This window comes from Dunckerocampus dactyliophorus, chromosome 10 (assembly GCF_027744805.1).
Source record: "Dunckerocampus dactyliophorus isolate RoL2022-P2 chromosome 10, RoL_Ddac_1.1, whole genome shotgun sequence".
NCBI classification, from domain to species: Eukaryota; Metazoa; Chordata; class Actinopteri; order Syngnathiformes; family Syngnathidae; genus Dunckerocampus; species Dunckerocampus dactyliophorus.
The window spans coordinates 20,029,909-20,048,450 of record NC_072828.1 but is presented as its reverse complement, the minus strand read 5'-3'; the positions used below and the strand labels follow the sequence as shown (position 1 = coordinate 20,048,450).

Sequence of the window (18,542 nt, the reverse complement as noted above, 5' to 3'; positions counted from 1 at the left end):
ATTGTTATTTTGGTTCGTGGCAATCAGGAAAGCATCAGAATGCGAGTGGAACAGAATGGGGACACCGTCCACGCTGCACACCTGAGAAAATCGAAAATCGAATGGCCAAAGCTCGACAAACCACCTTTGAGACAATTTCACCTTCAATGCGTTATCAACATTTTTATGTGTATAATGTGTGTGTATGGTACACACAGTTGTACATTACCTGTAGAGGTCAGCTTCTGGTTGCTGACACTCAACTACAGCCTGCAAGGCCTCCAGTTGGGACACGGACTGGCATATAGCTGTCTCTGCCACAGAATAGTGAGTCTACAAATGAATATACACAATTGTTTCATTACATATAAGAGAAAAACAAAAAAATGATAAATACTACCTTAACGTATAATTTAAAAAACAGATTTTAATTTCAATTGCTGGTATCCATAATTTAAGCACTGCGCCATCATTGGATTTGTTGCTTTTGCAATGCTATAAAAAAACACATCAGGACACTAAATGAAAACTATAGTGATTGAGTGTTTGATTGAATTAACACAACATAACTTCTCTGCAATTACACATGCAAACTCGAACTGCAACCATTTTCTCTGAAGCAAGGCTAAAGCCTCCATAGCTGTCACCTTCTTTCTACTTGTCATTTTTGTCTCTCTTGGGTTTAGAGTGACGCTACAGCTAGGTTTTAGCATCACAGAGCATAAAAAACAAACAGCCAATAGAGCAGGAGGAAGGGCGGGAAAAATGTAGCAAATAGTGAAATATGACACCCCCTCTAAAAAGCAGGCAGTCAATTTGACTGCTATGGTCATTCGAGGTAGTAATACTCAGATCTCTTTTGTGTTTTGAAATGTTAATGATAAAACAATGTTAGAATAAAATAAACACACATTTAGGAAAAGTCAGGGTCCTATGGGTACATAGGTTTTTTTTTAAACCAAGTTATGACATTGCAAATTTTGAAAACAGTCAAAATGACTGCCTTGGGAATTCGAGTGTTAAAGGCCAGTGCCAACTACCACATACACACTAGCAAAAGCACACACACACCTTGAGATTAGTTTCCCCATCAAGGCTGGCAGTGGTAATGTGACAGGTACCATCTGAACGGTCTGATGATAGCAACACCAGATCAGCTGGAAATGTTTCATCTTTAGCGACGCGGACAATATCCCCCACCTGCGAAAATAGGCCAGAAAACGATGGTGATGGATAACAAATACTGTTTAACTTTTACACATATTGTAGTTTTTATAATACATCCATATTGCTGAATTTACCATCTGCCATGGTACTGCTTTAATACTTCATTTAACTGTAACCCTGTCAGTGAGTTTAACAGAGAACGTGAAGCTTAAGCGAGAGCAATGGGCACATAAGAGTTAATGATTTGAACTGTAGTCAGATATTAAGTCTGGCAATGCTGAGATATCCATTGCATAGCAATAAGAGAGGATGAAACCAAATGTTGACATTTTAAAGACTTACTGCAACAAATGAATAATTCATACAAGTTTCCAAACAATTTGATTAAATAGAATAAATCTGTTATGCAGCATATGACTATAATAGACGCCATACTCAAAATATTTGTGCATTCAATTTGACTCAATGCAGAACTGCCTTGGATGATTGACTGACTCAATATTATATGATGTAATTTTAAATGTTACTTTTCAAGGTTCTTCTGTTGCTTTGACCGACCATATTAAATAGCATGTAATTTTCCATTGACAGAGTCTGTATGTTAGAATGAACTGAAATTAGCATGAATTAAAATAATATTTTTATTTAACTGCTCAATAACCATAGGAACCATAGAACCATAGGATCAAGAAATACGTGGCTTAGCCCAGATGCATTTAACTCCTTTAAATAGTGGTGTCACGGTACACTCAGTACATGAGACGAGATGACACACGATATTTGGTTCACGACAAACATGCGTTTTTATTTAACCGAGTCACAAAACAATGCAGGTACATTTTGAAATGTTTCATAATTTTGCATGCATGACCTAAGCATGATGCTTTTAACTGTGGAACTTTTTTCAAAAAATGAAACAAAAACTAAAAATAATAAAAGTTAAAATAATGATGGCAGTTGTAGCTGCGACTACTTATCATGTAAGTTGATGTGTAGTTATGTAAAGACATGTAAAAAGATTACGGATTGCAGTAGATTAGTTTATGTTTACGCTTAAATAACTACAGTTCCCATGATGCCTAGAATGCTGTACCAGGAATTAGTAAATTTCCAAAATAGATGGTAATATCACATGGTTTGATAGAAGTCATATGCAGCTATCATGTTTCAATCTGACAAATCTTAAGTAAGTTTGCTCAAATGTAGAACTACTACAGCTTCTGCTTGGACATCAAGACCGCTGCAGCTGTTAAACTCCAACGGAAAAAAAACAGCCACACGTTGCAAGCGAGCGACACTGAGAACGCCAAGTACTGGTTGGATTGCAAGTTTTATAGTGTATGTACATCACTTAATGTGCGGTTCCAATCCTGACCCACGCACTGCCACTTCCATATTAAGAGTATTATCATTCATAGAAGCAATGCCATTGTTCACAATCTGATCCACTTCTGGCTGTACTTTTGCCCGCAAGACAGATTTTCTCTAAACAAGCAATATCATCACATTTTAATTAATAAGACCTCGTAACGCAAGATCTCGTGAAACCACTACATTTTAAACAAAGTAATTGCAGGTCTGGAGGTCAGTGAAGGCACCTGAGGCATCACTGAATGTCACAGTGACATGTGATTGGCAGAGAAAAGGAACCGTGTGCTATGTTTGCTGCAAATGTAGAGAGCACTGCTGAGCGAGTCTGTGAGTTAAACTGCCGGACTTGTGTGCCGTTGTTGGTATAGGTTAGGGCCAACAGTAACCTGATAAAGTTTTGTCAATAAATCTTCTAAAAAAGGCAGCAGCTTCTCTCTGTCGGACACTACAGTATGAGCACATTGGATGCACTTCAACTTTTTAAGCTCAACGCCAACATGTTTTATTAAAAAAAATATTGACGGTTCCGTCTGATAGGTAAAATAGCATATTTAAGCAAAATATCGCCGACTCAATAAACGCCGATCACATACTGGATCTGGAAACCCTAGTAGACACACAAGCTTTTCTTCTTAACATATGTAAAGAAGAAGAAACAAACAAACAAACAAACAAACAAAAAAGTACAACATATTTAAAATAGTGTAAACTCAGGACAGGATAAAACCCCATTGCTCACAAATTCTGTGTTTTATGAAAATATATTTTTAGCTACATGATGATGCCTTCTGTAAAAGTTCCTGGCCGGTTTAAAATTCAGGATAACGCATTTGAGCTGGTGGCAAAACATTTCAGGATTTGACTTTCTATGTTCTCTTACTCTGATGTTTTTGGATCTCGTCTGGACCAGGCTTCCACTTCGAACGACAAACACAGGAGCCCCGTTCACCTCATTGTCGGCCTTGTGCCTCAGCCAGTCCTCATAGCCCTGAGGACAAACAAGCCAAGAAAGCATATTTGGTCTCTGATCTGTACTTATCAAATCAAGTCTAATTTTATTTATACAGTATACAGGGTTCCTGTGGATTTGACATTTCAAAATTCCATACTTTCTCCTCTTTTTCTGGGCTCAGTAAATAGAAGATGGTATCATTGCAGCAGTGACAATTTATCAATGAATCGATCATTAATCAATTGTCCAGTTAATTGACTATTGACTAATTAACTATTTTGGTATTGGGTTAATCTGTTTTTTATTTTATAATGTAAATATCCTCTAATTTCAGCCTCTTAAATGTGAATATTTTTAATTTCAATTCGTCATCCATGAAAGCAGACCTATTTTCTTTGTGGTTTATGCAAAACAAGATATTCACATACATCAGCTTGGAATTGGAAAACATTGATTGACATGTTTAGTTTATGTTGACTTTGTCCGTTTAGGGCAGCGATGTCCAAAGTGCAGCCTGCGGGTCGCATTACAGGAATAAAATTTAATACATAAAACATAGCAAAAATGGAAAATATAGAGCAAAAAGGAACAATGTAAAAAAAAAAAGCTAATTAAAAGCTTTGGCTTTAAATATATGTTTAGCCTTTTTATAAAATAAACTAGGGATGCTCCGATAGATCGGCCACTGATTAGTATTGGCCGATTTCTGTAAAAAAAACATGTGATCGGCACATGCCGATAAATGCCTTTCAAAACCGATCACAAAAAACCCATCGCAGTGCAGTGTATGTGTTCCACAGCGTTTACACACGCAGATAAAGAAGGTCTTCAACCGCTGTGGAACACATACATAATAATAATGCAGTGATACAAAGGGAGAAAATGTAAGGTCAAGCGATTGGGAGGTTAGATTTTTTTCGAGGAGCCATTTTTGTGATGCAGATGTATTACTCTTTTGAACGCATATTGTTTTGAGAAGCCAAACTCTTTACTTCAGTAGCCCCACCAACTAACCGGAACTACATTCCTCATCACCAAAATCCGACCAGAACTCGGCTCACAGGACGAAGTGGGGGGTAAGTTGCTGTTAATGCACTACACTGCTGATGGGGATGTCATACAACTTCATGTCAAAAAAAACAAACTATCCCATTAAAGCAAGTTTTCATGTTACTGGCTCTTGTGTTGTGTTAGTTCTGCATTTTCACTCAGTGAAGGGGGAAGTCAAAGGGTGCTAATGTGCTCACCTGTTTTATGGCAGTTACTGTGATCACAAAGAAAAGAGGCAGACCGCTGGTGACTGGGGAAGTCGGGGTATCTATCATCAACTGGAAAGACAGAGTAAACATGCAAAGACGTCATGGATTTTGTTTGTCCATATGCATTTTACATCCATCATATTATTATATATATTACTATCGTATTCACAGGAAACAGACACACTAATGGACAGATACTGTAGCATTTATGTATGCAACTCTGTATGTATCCAAAATAACAATGAATATACAGTAAGGATACAGTATCTGTGAAATCTGAGTCCTATGAAGACACCAACCGAAGCCTGCGAGAGGTCCTCCGTTCAATTCCTGGACGAGCCATCATGCTTTCCTGAATTTCCCTATTTTGGCACTAATAATAGACTTATTCTAACTCTAAGATTTGACAAGAGGGGGAATGAACTAAGGCTCCATCTCCGCTCAACTAAAAACGGTCAAATTAGCCTTTCGGAACATCAAGAAAAAAAGAGATCTTTTATTCCAAGAAGCAAATATGACTTAAGCTTCACTGACAAGTTGAGTGGGTGAAAATGTAGCCTTTTAGACAGAGTCAAGTCAATTGCTTGGGCTTCACTACACAGGCTCTAATAAATTTGGAGAGGTCTGAAAATTTGCAAGCCAAATTTTACTTGAGTGGGCTGATTGATGCTTAGTGAAGTGCTAATGCTTAAGGATAGTAGAAAAGCTCCAAATATTACTTAATGTGAAGGAACAACATTTGAATCTGGAACCAGCCTTTTAACTGGTGCCCAGAAGTTGATGAGTCACTAATGCTCTCCTACCCAAACAAGACACACATTTTTTTATCCAGAGGAGGAAAGAATGAAGTCAGAGGGCCTCGTCGCCATTAGGAGACTCGGGGCAACATGGGCCTGCATGTACAAATAATGAGTGTGTGCGTGTGCGTGTGGATGCGTGTGTGTGTGTGCGTGCGTGCGTGCGTTTGCATGCGTGATTACCTGTACAAGGAAGATGATCAGAAAGTAAAAGTTGGCTATCCTTCTGAACTGTTCGAACAAATTCTTGGGGACAAAATTCCAAATAGTATACTGTAATAGGAGGAGAGAACAACAGTCTAGTGTTATAATATAGCATGATTTCACTTGTAATACATATATAAATCTCCTGGTAAGAAGTGACATTTTGCCAAGTTATGCAAAGCCTTGTATTTTATTTCATCCTTCCTGTAGCACGTAGTAAGAAAAGCATAAGTGATGAAGTACAATCATGCGCCTCAGATTTAAACCATGAATTTCCAGTAACATATATTTTTTATTACTTTATTGCACGATGCCAAAGTGAGTAGTACTACATACATACTACAATTCACACAAGTGATTTATCTAAGTTGTTTGATTTTACAAAACAGTTAAAACTAAGGGAACGTCCCTGACTGATTAAGGCTTATTCTATAGTCTCGGTGGCTCGCTTGTTCACACCAGCTAGCGGTTGTTCAACTTTGCAGTCTGAACTACTTTCTTACAAAAACAAAACAGGGGAGCTTAGGAGGTTTGTACGGGGCTCAGGGCACCGTAAAATAATCCTAATGATGTCCATGAGGAAATAGAAAGAAACCCTTGTCCATCCATCCGTCCGTCCATTTTCTATGTTGCTTATGCTCTCTAGGGTCATGTGGGTATGCTGGAGCCTTTTGAAACCCTTGTTTGCAAGCAAAAAGGTCACACTTTTCTTGTGGTTAATCAGCAGGGTCGTAAATATCTCAGGTTGGACTTTGGTCCACTCCTGTCTATCCAAGTTATTTTGCCAACAGTGGTCTCAAGTTTCTTGCTGATGGTCTTGTAGCCCATTCCTGTTTTGTGCAAGTCTACACTCTTGTACATGAGGTCTTCAATCAACACTTTGGTCTTGCCCAAATGTGGTGGAGAGGTTATAATGGCAGAGATTAATTTTGTGTCTTTTATCCACGAGTTGATCTTAGGAGTACTTTCCTAAAAAGACAGGACTTTTAAGGGCACATAACCAGTCTACACGATATGCTTGCTTGTTGGTAGGGGATCAAATACTTATTTCTCTCTGTCAAATACAAATTAATGTATTACCTTCATTTAATGTAATTTTTTCAGGATATTTCTAGACATTTGATGTCTCTCTGTTACAATGAACCTATCGTACAAATCTGGCCGGTTCATATCTTCCATGTTTCATTTCACAGTATTGGCCCATGAGAAGATACACTAGTATCAACTGGTGGTGAAATGTGAGGGACAACTCATTTTTGTGAGATACTGCATTGACTAATACTGACAACCACATTTAAACAAGAAAAGTACAACATGGCAACACACACACACACACACACAAATCAAGTACCTTGGATGAGATTATTCTGTTATCAGCAAAACGTTGAGGTACGTAGTGACCATGCTGGGGGAAGCGGTTTGCTACATAAACTGTCCTGGTGTCACTTTGATGGGGAGGGTCAAAGCCCTGTAGAAAGAGAGCGAGATCAGTTGGAACAACACAAAGAACTGAAAAAAAGACTAGTTTATTGACACAAATCCACAAAATTCAAAAATAGCAGGTGTCACACTTATAGTGTGAGTATATTAACTCACAGTGTTTCCCCTACCATTACATTATTAGGGCTCAAAATGAATGTGACAATCAGGCCCCTGATAACTGTGTGTAAACTTCTAACTGCAAATGTATACATTTGAGCCTGTATGTATCATTTTAACCCTGTATAAATTACATGTATGAATTACATGTGCGTTCTATAATCATTTCATCATGGAAAAAGAATGATTCTAATGAATGATTAAAGGTCTAAAATTCATTACATTCATTCCCTTGATGAGTGAATACAAACTGTATGTAAACTGACCATTATGACTATGAGTTTCACTTTTTTAATTGAACTATATAATATTATCTTTTCCACCATATTGAAATGTACTGACATACAGCTTTAAATAATAAAATAAATAATTTGACCTCACTGTTCCAATACTTCTGGAGTGCACTGTATCACATTTTGAAGGCGTCTTCTAAATGCCTTATATTTGTATTTTCGTTCATGTAGCCATTTTTAGGTTTGAAAATGTTTCATTTAGACCAAGAATACATAAAATGTACTTAAAAATGCTATTTTTTGACTAATAAACAGGCCGTGGTCAACCATGAAACCTCAATAATTTATTAATGAATTTATTTTGAAAAACCATGATGGAGTGAAGCTGCAAAATACTAATCGTGAAGTAGCGTGGTACACCCTTCTCGTTCCAGCGGCCATATTTGTTACAGTATATCTTCTCAAGGGACAATACCATAGAAATGAAACTTGCATATGCATAGTAGTCAGTGTACAGCTTGCTTAGCAGTATGGATTCACTAGCTACTGAAAATCACTCAGCTATTTAGTCAATAATTGCTGTGTGTTCAGTTATTTTCAGAGGGTAGTAAACCTACTGCATATCTGTATGTACAGTATGTATGTTATAAGTAAGTTATATTCAAGTTTCATTCCGATAGTTTTGCCCCTTGAGAATATATAACAACACGGTTGCAAAATGTGAGGTGTACTCGCATTAGAGAGATACTGTAGAACTACAGCTCATCACGACATGGGAACAGACAGCAAATACCCATATTATTTTCATCTGAATTCAACCTACAGGCTTACCACATTTCCTTACCTGTAAAAAAAAAACAAAACATACATGTAAATATGGGTTCAGAAGTAGTTATGTAATCCAAAAGCAACTGGGTAAAAAGCTACTTAGCAAACAGGAAGCAATATGTGACGCTTGGAGAATATACAACTGCAAGTTTAAATATATCGTGTGGCGTATTCCCGGGATCAATACTGGAACCAAAACTGTTCAACATATATATAAATGACATCTGTAAAGCTAGCTCGCTGGTGAGAATTATCCACCTAGCTTCTCGTCTATGGAGTCCAAATGTGACTTTCTACTGCGGTGATATTTTGTTTTAAAACAAGCAAGCAATATGGTCAGTTCAGAGCTTGTTTTTGTCCCAAGGGGAAGTGGGTATCATGTTCATGGGGTACGTACTAACTTTTTCACTGAGCAACTTTGCTTGTTTGTTGTCATTATACTAATTATTGTCCTAGTCCTTACATATATAAACACTATTTAGGTATGTAGTTTAATGAACATAAACATATAGTGTGTCCAGCCTTATGATGGTGATACTATGGCAGGGGTCTCCTATCTTACCAGCTGATTCTGAATACCTCACAAAGGGTCAAATAATATTTGGTTCAACTCTTAGTAGGTTTTTTTTTAAATTCTAACTGTTCAATTCTGACTTTATGCATTTATATAATGACAAATGAGCACACAATAGCATAAAGACAATGGCCACACACTGAGTGGAGATCTGCTTGGTAAATAAAGTAGTGTACAATTTAAATGATGCTTGTCATAAATAAAACATAAATAGTTGACAGCTTTAATAGTGATGAAAGTTGGAGACCCGTGCAACCTGGACACTAAATTTATTCTGTTTTAAGTTAAGCAGGACAGTTTTCTATTTAATAAAGATATTTATTTTCCATGTATTCTTATTACTTCAAAACATGCATCAAATTAAATTCAGCTTTGTGTCAAATAGTACAAAAATCATTTCACAAAAATTAAAGGCAAAAAAAAAAAAAAATTGTTTAACCGCAGCCCTGGCCAATAGCGCTCGTCATAAATCAACTGAAAAATGTACAGTTAACCCATGTGATCGGTATTGTATCAGCTGATCTCACCGATGGATAATCGGTAGCGGAATCAGCAGCATAAAACCCTCAGCATCCCTAATTCCAATGTAGCCTGTATGCGTTTTCAAAATAAAATTAAACCATTACCAAAGTTAAGATTTTAAGGAACTCAGGCAAATCAAATGTCTTTAAGAAGCATGGTGTTGAAATTGCACTTAAGTAATCTACAAATGCACTTCTTAGTTGCCGCCTGCTGTATTTACCAATATATTCTAATCTACAATGTTTAGCTCTGGCGCTGCTCTATGTGAATGTGTACAAAATTCTGCTCATGTACACATAAAAATTACTGTGTTTCTGTTGCTTTTGTTGTTTTTTTCTGTTAATATCATTTTGACTCAGAACTATTTTCATGATCATTTCAAACACCGATATGTCAGGAAGTGAGACGTGTAAGTCAAAAACCACGTGGTAAAGTAACTGTTGAGTCACAGCTGAATGACGACCTATTGGAGCTTTGCACACAAAAAAAAAACGAATTCCATACATACATACAGTATGTATATTAATATGCATTAAAATACCTGTTCAATGTTAAAGGCATACTTGTTCAATTAGGAAGAACCTCCCCATGTTTCTCCACTAACTTTGTCAAACATTGTGGGAAGCTCACAGCTACCAGGTTAGTCAAATATTAGTTTCACACCAGTTTGCAAGTGCAACAGTTGAAAACATAAGGCTATAATACAGTTTAAATTAAATTAAAAAAAAACGCATCGAAGCCCACTTCTGAATAACACAGGACGAGGAATGCAAAGTATAACACAGGAGGTGACAAAGCATTTCCACATAGTGGCCGCACTGGACCTCCACTTTCTCTCCTATCGTACAAACAGTATGATGCACAAATTTAGTGGTTTTGAAACCGTGACCTTTTCATACCTTGGTATACCTTGAAACCAGTAAACAGCCCGTGCCTAATCACACTGCCTGGGGTCAGCCATGACATGCCCGACACGATAGAGTGAAAAGAAGTTCTCCTCCCATTAAGTGTTTGGCTTCTTTGTCCTTCTTCACACTCCGTTTTAAGCCGTTCCTTATGTTTAGGATACAGTAAATAAATTGGAGGCTAACTAGTTAGCTCGCTGGCTTTTTCATATTTAAAGCAGTGTCTGTCTCATGTCTCTGTAATGCAGTGTAAACAAAGAATAACAGGAGTGTAAAGGTGACTCTGTGGATGTTATTTTATGTCTACAGGGCTCTAATAATGGTAAAGATTGTATTTACAAAGTCATAAGCAGCTAAATAAATGCTCTAAATCCAAAAATGTTCCATTTATTTATACCGAAACCTACTTTGCGGAAATTCACTTACAGCAGTCAGTTCTGGAACCAATTAACTGCGATACACAAGGGATCACTGTATCGCGATATATTCTTTGGCATATAAATTATAATAGAACCATTTCAAAACAGGCTACATAGGCCCCAAGGAAAGCCAAACTGTTAAAATATTTGTTATTAATGAAAGAAACGTACTATGTAGTTTTGAGAAAATGTCTTGTGCAAAACTGTAATTACACAACATAATGTTGCAGATAAGTTTAGATAGAAGAAAATTCAAGTACTAGCTCTGTAGAGACTTCTAAGAAGAAGGTTTGAGTATTGACTTTCTTTCCTGTAGTGCAAACCATTCCAAAAGGCCCTAGACTGAGCTAGTGTTTGCCCTTGATTCTAAAATGACAGCCAAGATACAGAACAGGAAAAACTGGTAACTTGTTAATAAAAGCAACGGGTATTGTGAATTACATAAATACGTTAATGAAAGCAACAAATATTGTGAATTACAAAATACTATTAGGTATTAGGCATGGCTGTTTCAAATACAGAAAATTCATCAAGTGCAGTGTACAGGTACTTCAAGTAAAAATATATTACACAAAATAGCCTGCCACATTTGGTGCTGTACACATTTTTTTTTCCAATTAAAGCAAATAATCCTTTGAATAAAGTAAATATAACCAGTATAAGTACCACTACTACTACAAAAGAAAATACAGTAGATCTCCATGATCTGCAGGGGTTATGTGCCAAACAGTGAACTGAGAAGTAAATGAAAATGTCTATTTTTGACACTGTAACAAAGCTTTGATTATGCCGGCTCGCTCCTACCCCTCCAAACCCTCCTTTTAGCATGACGTTGGCGTTCTCCTCCCATTTTGGATCAATACTTGCAATAAAAGTGTCTGTTTTATTAGATTACGTTCAGCTCCAGAACCTCAAAATGAATCAGTCTATAAAACATTTGTCTCAGAATTTTTGAAGATCATCTCTGTACTTTTTGGTAAATTCCAGCTCGACCTTCCTACTCTTCTTTCTAATGAGTGGTTTGCACATTCTGGTATAGCCATTGTACTTTTGCTCATGAAGTCTTCCATCAACACAAGTTAGTAAGCATGCAGCCGATCAATAGGCTCCGATTTCCTTAAATTTGGGGGGTCAGCAATCGGCCCATCCTTACATATGAAACCGATCTTATCTACCTCTGCAAAGGTCTGAAAGTCAGCCACTGTCCCCTTTTGCTCTGCCAGACTGACAGCAAAGGGTTGCCAACTGTCGCTTGAAAAACAGAATTGTCCGTATTTATTAACAAAATGACACGTCCTGTATTGAGCTGACGTGGGACGCACTTTGCCCCGTATTACCTTGAAAATCACAACTAATCTGTAAAATGTCTTGTGGCTTTCGTTTGACAGCTTGCCCCAGGCTATGTCAATCAATGCCATCGTATGATCGCTCACCGATGAAACTCATTTCCGTTTGACTTTTCTGGCAACCTTGTTTACACACTCCGCCTGGCTGTGACTCCGCCTCACATTGGCGGCAGCTAGCTAGCTACCGTAACTCCAATTATCCTGGTCTTCTGACTCCAAATGTGACTTTTTACCACGGTGTTATTTTGTCTTTAAAACAACTAATGTGGTTAGTTTGGAGCTTTTTTTAATCCATGGAAGTGGCTCTTACGTTCATGGGGTACATGCTAATTTACTTGTTTAAAGTGTCATTGAACAACTTTGCTCTTTTGTCGTCATTATAATTATGTCGTCCTCAAAACACTATTTGTGTGTCTAAGTTGTTTAATTAATAAAGTGAAGCATTCTCCGTGTATGTTGAAAAGCGCTTGCTGATCGTAAACTTTTGTTCAAGTTTCAAAAGTTGATACCCGCTTTGGTTGAAAACATTGGGCAATCGTTGGGCGCAGTCTATAGTGGTGATTTGTGTTGGTAAATGAGAGATTGTTTAAGGAAGCGAGGACATGGATGGGCATTTCATTGGTTAGACAGTAGTAGTGTCAGGAGACACTCACGAGACGAGACCATACACAAGACTGGGTCTTGACGAGACTTGGCGAGAACGAGATGGGAAAAAAATATGACAATACATTGTGATCTACTAATTTAATTTCTACTACGTTACACTCTTCTGCACTCTAGGTGTATTTCTGAACAAGAAATCTTGTCACATTTTAATCTGTCAAGATCTTGTGACACCCTATTTATTGGACAGTGGACGCGCGCATTTGAACACTGCCCAGAGACAAATTCGATTGGTAAAAATTACAATGATTTACGAGGCCACGGATAAACTGTGGAAATTGGTTGAATGTGCGTAAACTGGTGCGACTGCAACATCGCAAAATCCTACAGGGTATGATTTTGCGTGAGATGCCAGGTAAAACACATATTGTTTACTTACATGTACGCATACAGTTTGTTTCAGGTGTTGACTAAACGTATCTATCAGGTACTAGGGTGCACTTACACAACGACACTCGTACCGTGCTGGACTTGGACGCAAATCCCCCTTCCTCTCCTGGCCCCCGCTGGCCTGTGCTCACTCACACTGCGTAGGGTGTTTTTGATGGTATGATTGTTGACAACGGCAATATAAACATGACCAGAGCCTTGCCACAGAAAATATATAACAACATGTGGCATCATGAATATCCTTAAGCACGGATACAAATCATAAGTGACAATTTAACCAACATTGGCATAAATGTTAGTTATTTCTCAAACATTTTACAACGATGAACAAACATGGTAAAAGAGGCCATATCTGAGAATGCCCCTAAATGAGTGTTAAGCACAGCATAGTAAGCAAAATTATTTTACATAGTGTTAATCACATACATACCGCACATGCACTCAAGTTGCATGACCATATCTGCCCTGTGCCTGAAATGCTGTTTAGACATAATGCATGTTATGAAGCGTAATGTGGCCCACACACAGCACACGCAGAATTATGGATGCAATATGCTTCAAGCAACTCAAGTCAGTGACATAATCTAAACGTCCCAATCTGTAAACCACTGCACATTACCATTATTTGGGATTTTATTTCCTATTAAATGTTCAGCAACTACCAATGATAACAGTCGTTCAGAACTATCTATCTTCTACAGTGGAACCTTGGTTAGCGTCATTAATGCATTCCAAAAGGCCAGACTCTAACCGAAACGGGCACTAACCGCATCCATTTTTCTCACAAGTAATAATGTTAATCTAATTAATCCGTTCCAGAAAGCCAAAAAAGTTAAACAAACAAACAAAATGTATCTGGTATTGCACATTACTAAGTTGAACGTTAACACAAAACATTTGTATAGTTTTACAATGCAGAAAACATTTCTAAATGCATATGAATACATATAAATGATGATGCCTGCCTGAATGAAAGGGATAAATGAACATTGACCTTCCTGAATGAATGAACATTACCTTCATCGATGACATGATTCTTTTTTTTGGATTACTTTATTACAATGAATCCATCATGAATTACAAATCATCATCCCATCCTTCAACATTGCCTTTTTTTCCTCCCTTCCCTTTCTCTTTCCTTCTTCCCCTCAAAAAAATAAGACAAAGAAAAAAACATTCACCCAACAATATAAATAACACAAAAATAAATAAAATAAATTAAAAAAACAACATCTACCATATATACCATACATACTGTAGATGACATCTTTCTTGATGTGACTGTTCAAAGACACAAAGTCAACACCTTCCTCTTCAACACCACCTTCCTGTTTTGCCATTAACTATTTATTGAATTCAATAGTGTTTCTCACTTCAATACTGGAACCCTAAATGCAACCAGAGGAAATTGCAATTCTCAGCATTTTGAAAAAGGCGAGAAACACTAAAGAAATAGCTCGTGGCAAAATAGGAAGATGGCATTCAAGAGGAAGGTGTTGATCTCGCTGCCACATCGTGTCTTTGGGAACAGTCACATCTTGAATGAAGGTAAAAGTAACCTTAAATGTTCATTTATCCTTTTCATTCGTCATTTATACGCATTTACAATTGTTTTATGAATTTGAAACTATACTTGTAGAACTATAAAAATGTGTTTGTATTAACATTTTTTGAGAGTCAACCTATGATGACATCATAGACAGGCGACATGGCTGACTTGCGGTGCTGGTTGCCATTTTGTTAGCAAGCTAGGGATGCCGACAAGGCCATTTGTGATTAAAAAAAACATTAAGAACACAGTTTGACTGTATTAATAACTTGACAAGACGCGGCATATTGTATGTAAACCGAGGCAAAACTTAGGCGTACATTTTTTACCTTAACTAAAAACTATGCTAACCAGGGCAGACGCTAACCAAGGCGCCACAGTATATGAAATGAGCAAAACTGACTGAACGTAATCAATTAATACATCCTATTAGTTAGTATTCTAGTTGTAGATTGTCTATGAAGCAAGCGAGTGGACATTTGGGTACTGGCATAAAATTCTAAAATACTGTTAAAACATTACAAAGAAATGTGAAGTTCCCATTTAGAAAACGGTTGGATTGGCAGCTACAGTGCCATTATTACAAATACTGCAAGGCCACAGAAAGAAGACATTAAAAGCCTGTAATAATAGATTTGTCTTTCCTTGCCAATTAGCACTCATTCACATTAACCTCTTCCGGCCTTGCTCTTAATGAGGATTAATGTCACCAGGAACTAGCTGATAAGTAATATGTGAGTTTGTAACAAGGTCAAATAAAGTTTTAAGGAAAAACTTCTGAGGCAGACCAAGAGTCTAATAATAATGAACTTATATGATGAAGACAGTTCATCTGCATGGGATGGGTCAAACTAATTGACCTAACGTAAAGTAGCAGACATTGTTTTAATGGGCATAAAGTCTCTAGAAAGATGGGTCAGAAAAAGCATGCACCATCTCTTGCACAATCTGATGAACGTGACAATGGGCAAGAGGTGAATGATATACAATAAGTAAGAAAAATGTAAGCATACGTGCATGGATTAGATCATAACTTTCATTTTCCTAGAAAGCTGGTCTTCCGTTTGCATTTTAAAATACTTGCTTTTGCACCGGCATCACAGTTTTGACACGGAATCTGACACAATAACACTTCATCTGAGGTTAAACATTCAAGCACTTTCAAAATCAAACATTTTCAGCACTCTGCTATGTTTACAAAAATACATAATCATGTAATGAAAATGAAAATCATGGCATGCAAATCACTGCAATGAAACGTATTTCATTGGAAGATTATAGTCAGTAGATTAAAATGACGTGAAAATAATGCTATTATGTTAATTACAAATGCTAATGAGTAACGTCACTGCTTTGCATGGCAAGGCAACGTCACATATAACGAAAATAACTGTAATAAAATGTCTGTTCTACGTGAAATACAAATACGCCTTAACACACCAAAGCTGCAAGCCCTCAACCAAGAGCTCGCTACAAAACAATAAAAATGAACTTAAAGGACAAACACAACAGTAGAGCAAAGCAAAGGAAGCACAACAAATGTAAACGCTAGTTTTGAGCAGTTTAGAGCAAACCTAACTTCAAACTGACTTTGCAAAGTTGAACAAATGCAATAGTGTGCTTGAGTGAGTACAAACTTGTCCAGCTGGAAACCAACTAAACGCTAACAAACTTTAACACGTAACATAAATACAAACTGACTGTATTACCACAGTGTCTGATTTAGGTTCAACGTGTTTATGTTAGCTGTATGTGTGGTTGGCTAAGCATACCCGAATGTCACGAACACAATTATTTTGACACATCGACAACAGCTAAATGGCAACGCTAGCTAGCCAACTAAAGTTCGCCCACATTTTTGTGGGCTACTGCAAGGTTTGATTCAGAGGATGGGCGTCAAACACAGTTCGATGCTGACACTATGATAAAGTTGGTAGAGAATATTTACCAGCTGCTGTCGTATCCATCGTAGCATCCTTGCAAAAATACGTTCGAAGGAGCCAGAACAGTCGCTAGCCACCACTAGCAACTAGCTAGTCCCGTAAAACCGTCCCAAAACATAAATGTATCCCTCCCAAAGGCAACTCTTCTTCGTCGCATTACGCGACACGTTTATACAGCGTAATTGTACGAGAAATGGCAGCCGACTTTTCCCATTTTATATAAATATTAGACAAACGCTCCACTGTAAAAGTGACAGACGGCTGGCCAGGAAGTCCCAGCAAGCTACGCTACATCTCTGCTCTTTCTGCCACGGTTGTTTCCTCTGTGGCACCGCTCTGCGCAATGTGTGCGTGTGTGTGCGTGTGTGTGCGTGCGTTCTCTAGGCGGCCTCGTAGCGCCCCCTGTTAATATATAGATCTATAAATACTGTACATGATAGCTCCGGACCGTTCCTCTGATTCGGTGCAATTTGCGTCCCCAGGGAAAAAAAAATTATACATGCGCATTAATATTAAGTGTACAATACATTTGTTTTAATTGAGCCATGTGTCCTGCACATCTGATTGCATATTTAATAAATACAATTTAAAAGATAATTTTAACTACTTAGAACACTGGAAAAATAGCATTATGTTGCCTGTCCCTGCACTATGAAATATAATAATTTAAATCCGACTGAAATAATATATATATTCATTCATTTTCTGTGTTGCTTGTCCTCACTCGCAGGGGTATGCTGGAAGCCTATCCCAACTGACTTTGGGCGAGAGGCAGGGTACACCCTGGACTGGTCGCCAGCCAATCACAGGGTACATATAGACAAACAGACCCCAATGAAGAGGTAAAAATAATAGACCTAATTTTCCCTCATCTGGACGCGGGTCACCGGGCCCCTTCTCTGGAGCCAGGCCTGGAGGTGAGGCACGATGATGAGCGTTTGGTCACCGGGCCTGCACCCATGGGGCCCGGCCGGGCATAGCTCAAAGAAGTAACATGGGTCCCAATGGCCAAGGCGGTCTGAGAGTGCAGAGTGAGACATTTATTTGCTAATTGTAACTCACTCCTGTCCTGTTACCCAGTCCTGTTATTCAAATGAGTCATCTTGAGTTTGGGAAACTTGTCCTGAAATGAAATAAAGCCGCCTGACATGAGGCAATAGACATTTTGAGTAGTTCAATGTGTTTTCTAAGATTTTGAGTTGAAAAATGATGGAAATGGGCCACGCGGTGGATGATTGGTTAGCATGTTGGCCACACAGTCATGATATCGGGACGATCTGGGTTCAAATCTCTGCTTGGGCGTCTCCGTGTGGAGTTTGCATGTTTTCCCCATGCGTGCGTGGGATTTCTCCGGGTACTCCCACATTCCAAAAACATACATGTTAGGTTAATTTGAGAATCTAAATTGTCCATAGGTATGAATGTGAGCGTGAAAAATTGTTTGTCTATTTGTGCCCTATATGTACCCCGCCTCTCGCCCGAAGTCAGCTGGGATAGGCTGGATAGGCTGAATTTGGATAAGCGGCATAGAAAATGGATGGAGGGAAAATGATAGAAATTTAAGTTTATTTCTAGAAAGTTACAACAAACAAATGTCACAGATTTGGCATAATGGACCACAGTTCGATACATAAATATTAATATTTGTGATAGTTTGGACTCAAATGTGACTATATTTGCATTTCACCCAGCATTTTCATATTTGTTCCTCAAAATGCCAACAAAAACATGATATAAGATGATATGAGATATACCCATGATTAAGTCCATCAATAGGCCCGTCACAGTACTTTGAACAAGTCACAACCCTACACAACAGCCACAGTTATGTCTCTCATTGTG

The 18,542-nt window shown here is 37.9% G+C and overlaps 1 protein-coding gene across 11 annotated transcripts in view; it reads right to left on the bottom strand.

The window, feature by feature from the left end:
* atp11b (ATPase phospholipid transporting 11B (putative)) overlaps window positions 1-17,061 on the bottom strand; it is a 53,406-nt gene extending 36,345 nt beyond the window's left edge. For 4 of the 11 annotated variants that reach the window (XR_008572654.1, XM_054789120.1, XM_054789122.1 and 1 more), the window contains exons 1-7: window positions 16,706-17,061; window positions 7,081-7,197; window positions 5,709-5,798; window positions 4,717-4,797; window positions 3,398-3,505; window positions 1,051-1,179; window positions 209-312 (exon numbers count right to left, since the gene is read on the bottom strand). Coding sequence is in view for 10 of the 11 variants with exons in the window: in XM_054789120.1 (XP_054645095.1) it covers window positions 209-312; window positions 1,051-1,179; window positions 3,398-3,505; window positions 4,717-4,797; window positions 5,709-5,798; window positions 7,081-7,197; window positions 16,706-16,732 (656 nt within the window). In the remaining variant the exon portion in view is untranslated. The remainder of the gene's footprint in view (window positions 1-208; window positions 313-1,050; window positions 1,180-3,397; window positions 3,506-4,716; window positions 4,798-5,708; window positions 5,799-7,080; window positions 7,198-16,705) is intronic. The other 7 variants (XM_054789125.1, XM_054789118.1, XM_054789114.1 and 4 more) reach the window with 2 other exon arrangements.
* Between the last annotated feature and the right edge of the window lie 1,481 nt (window positions 17,062-18,542).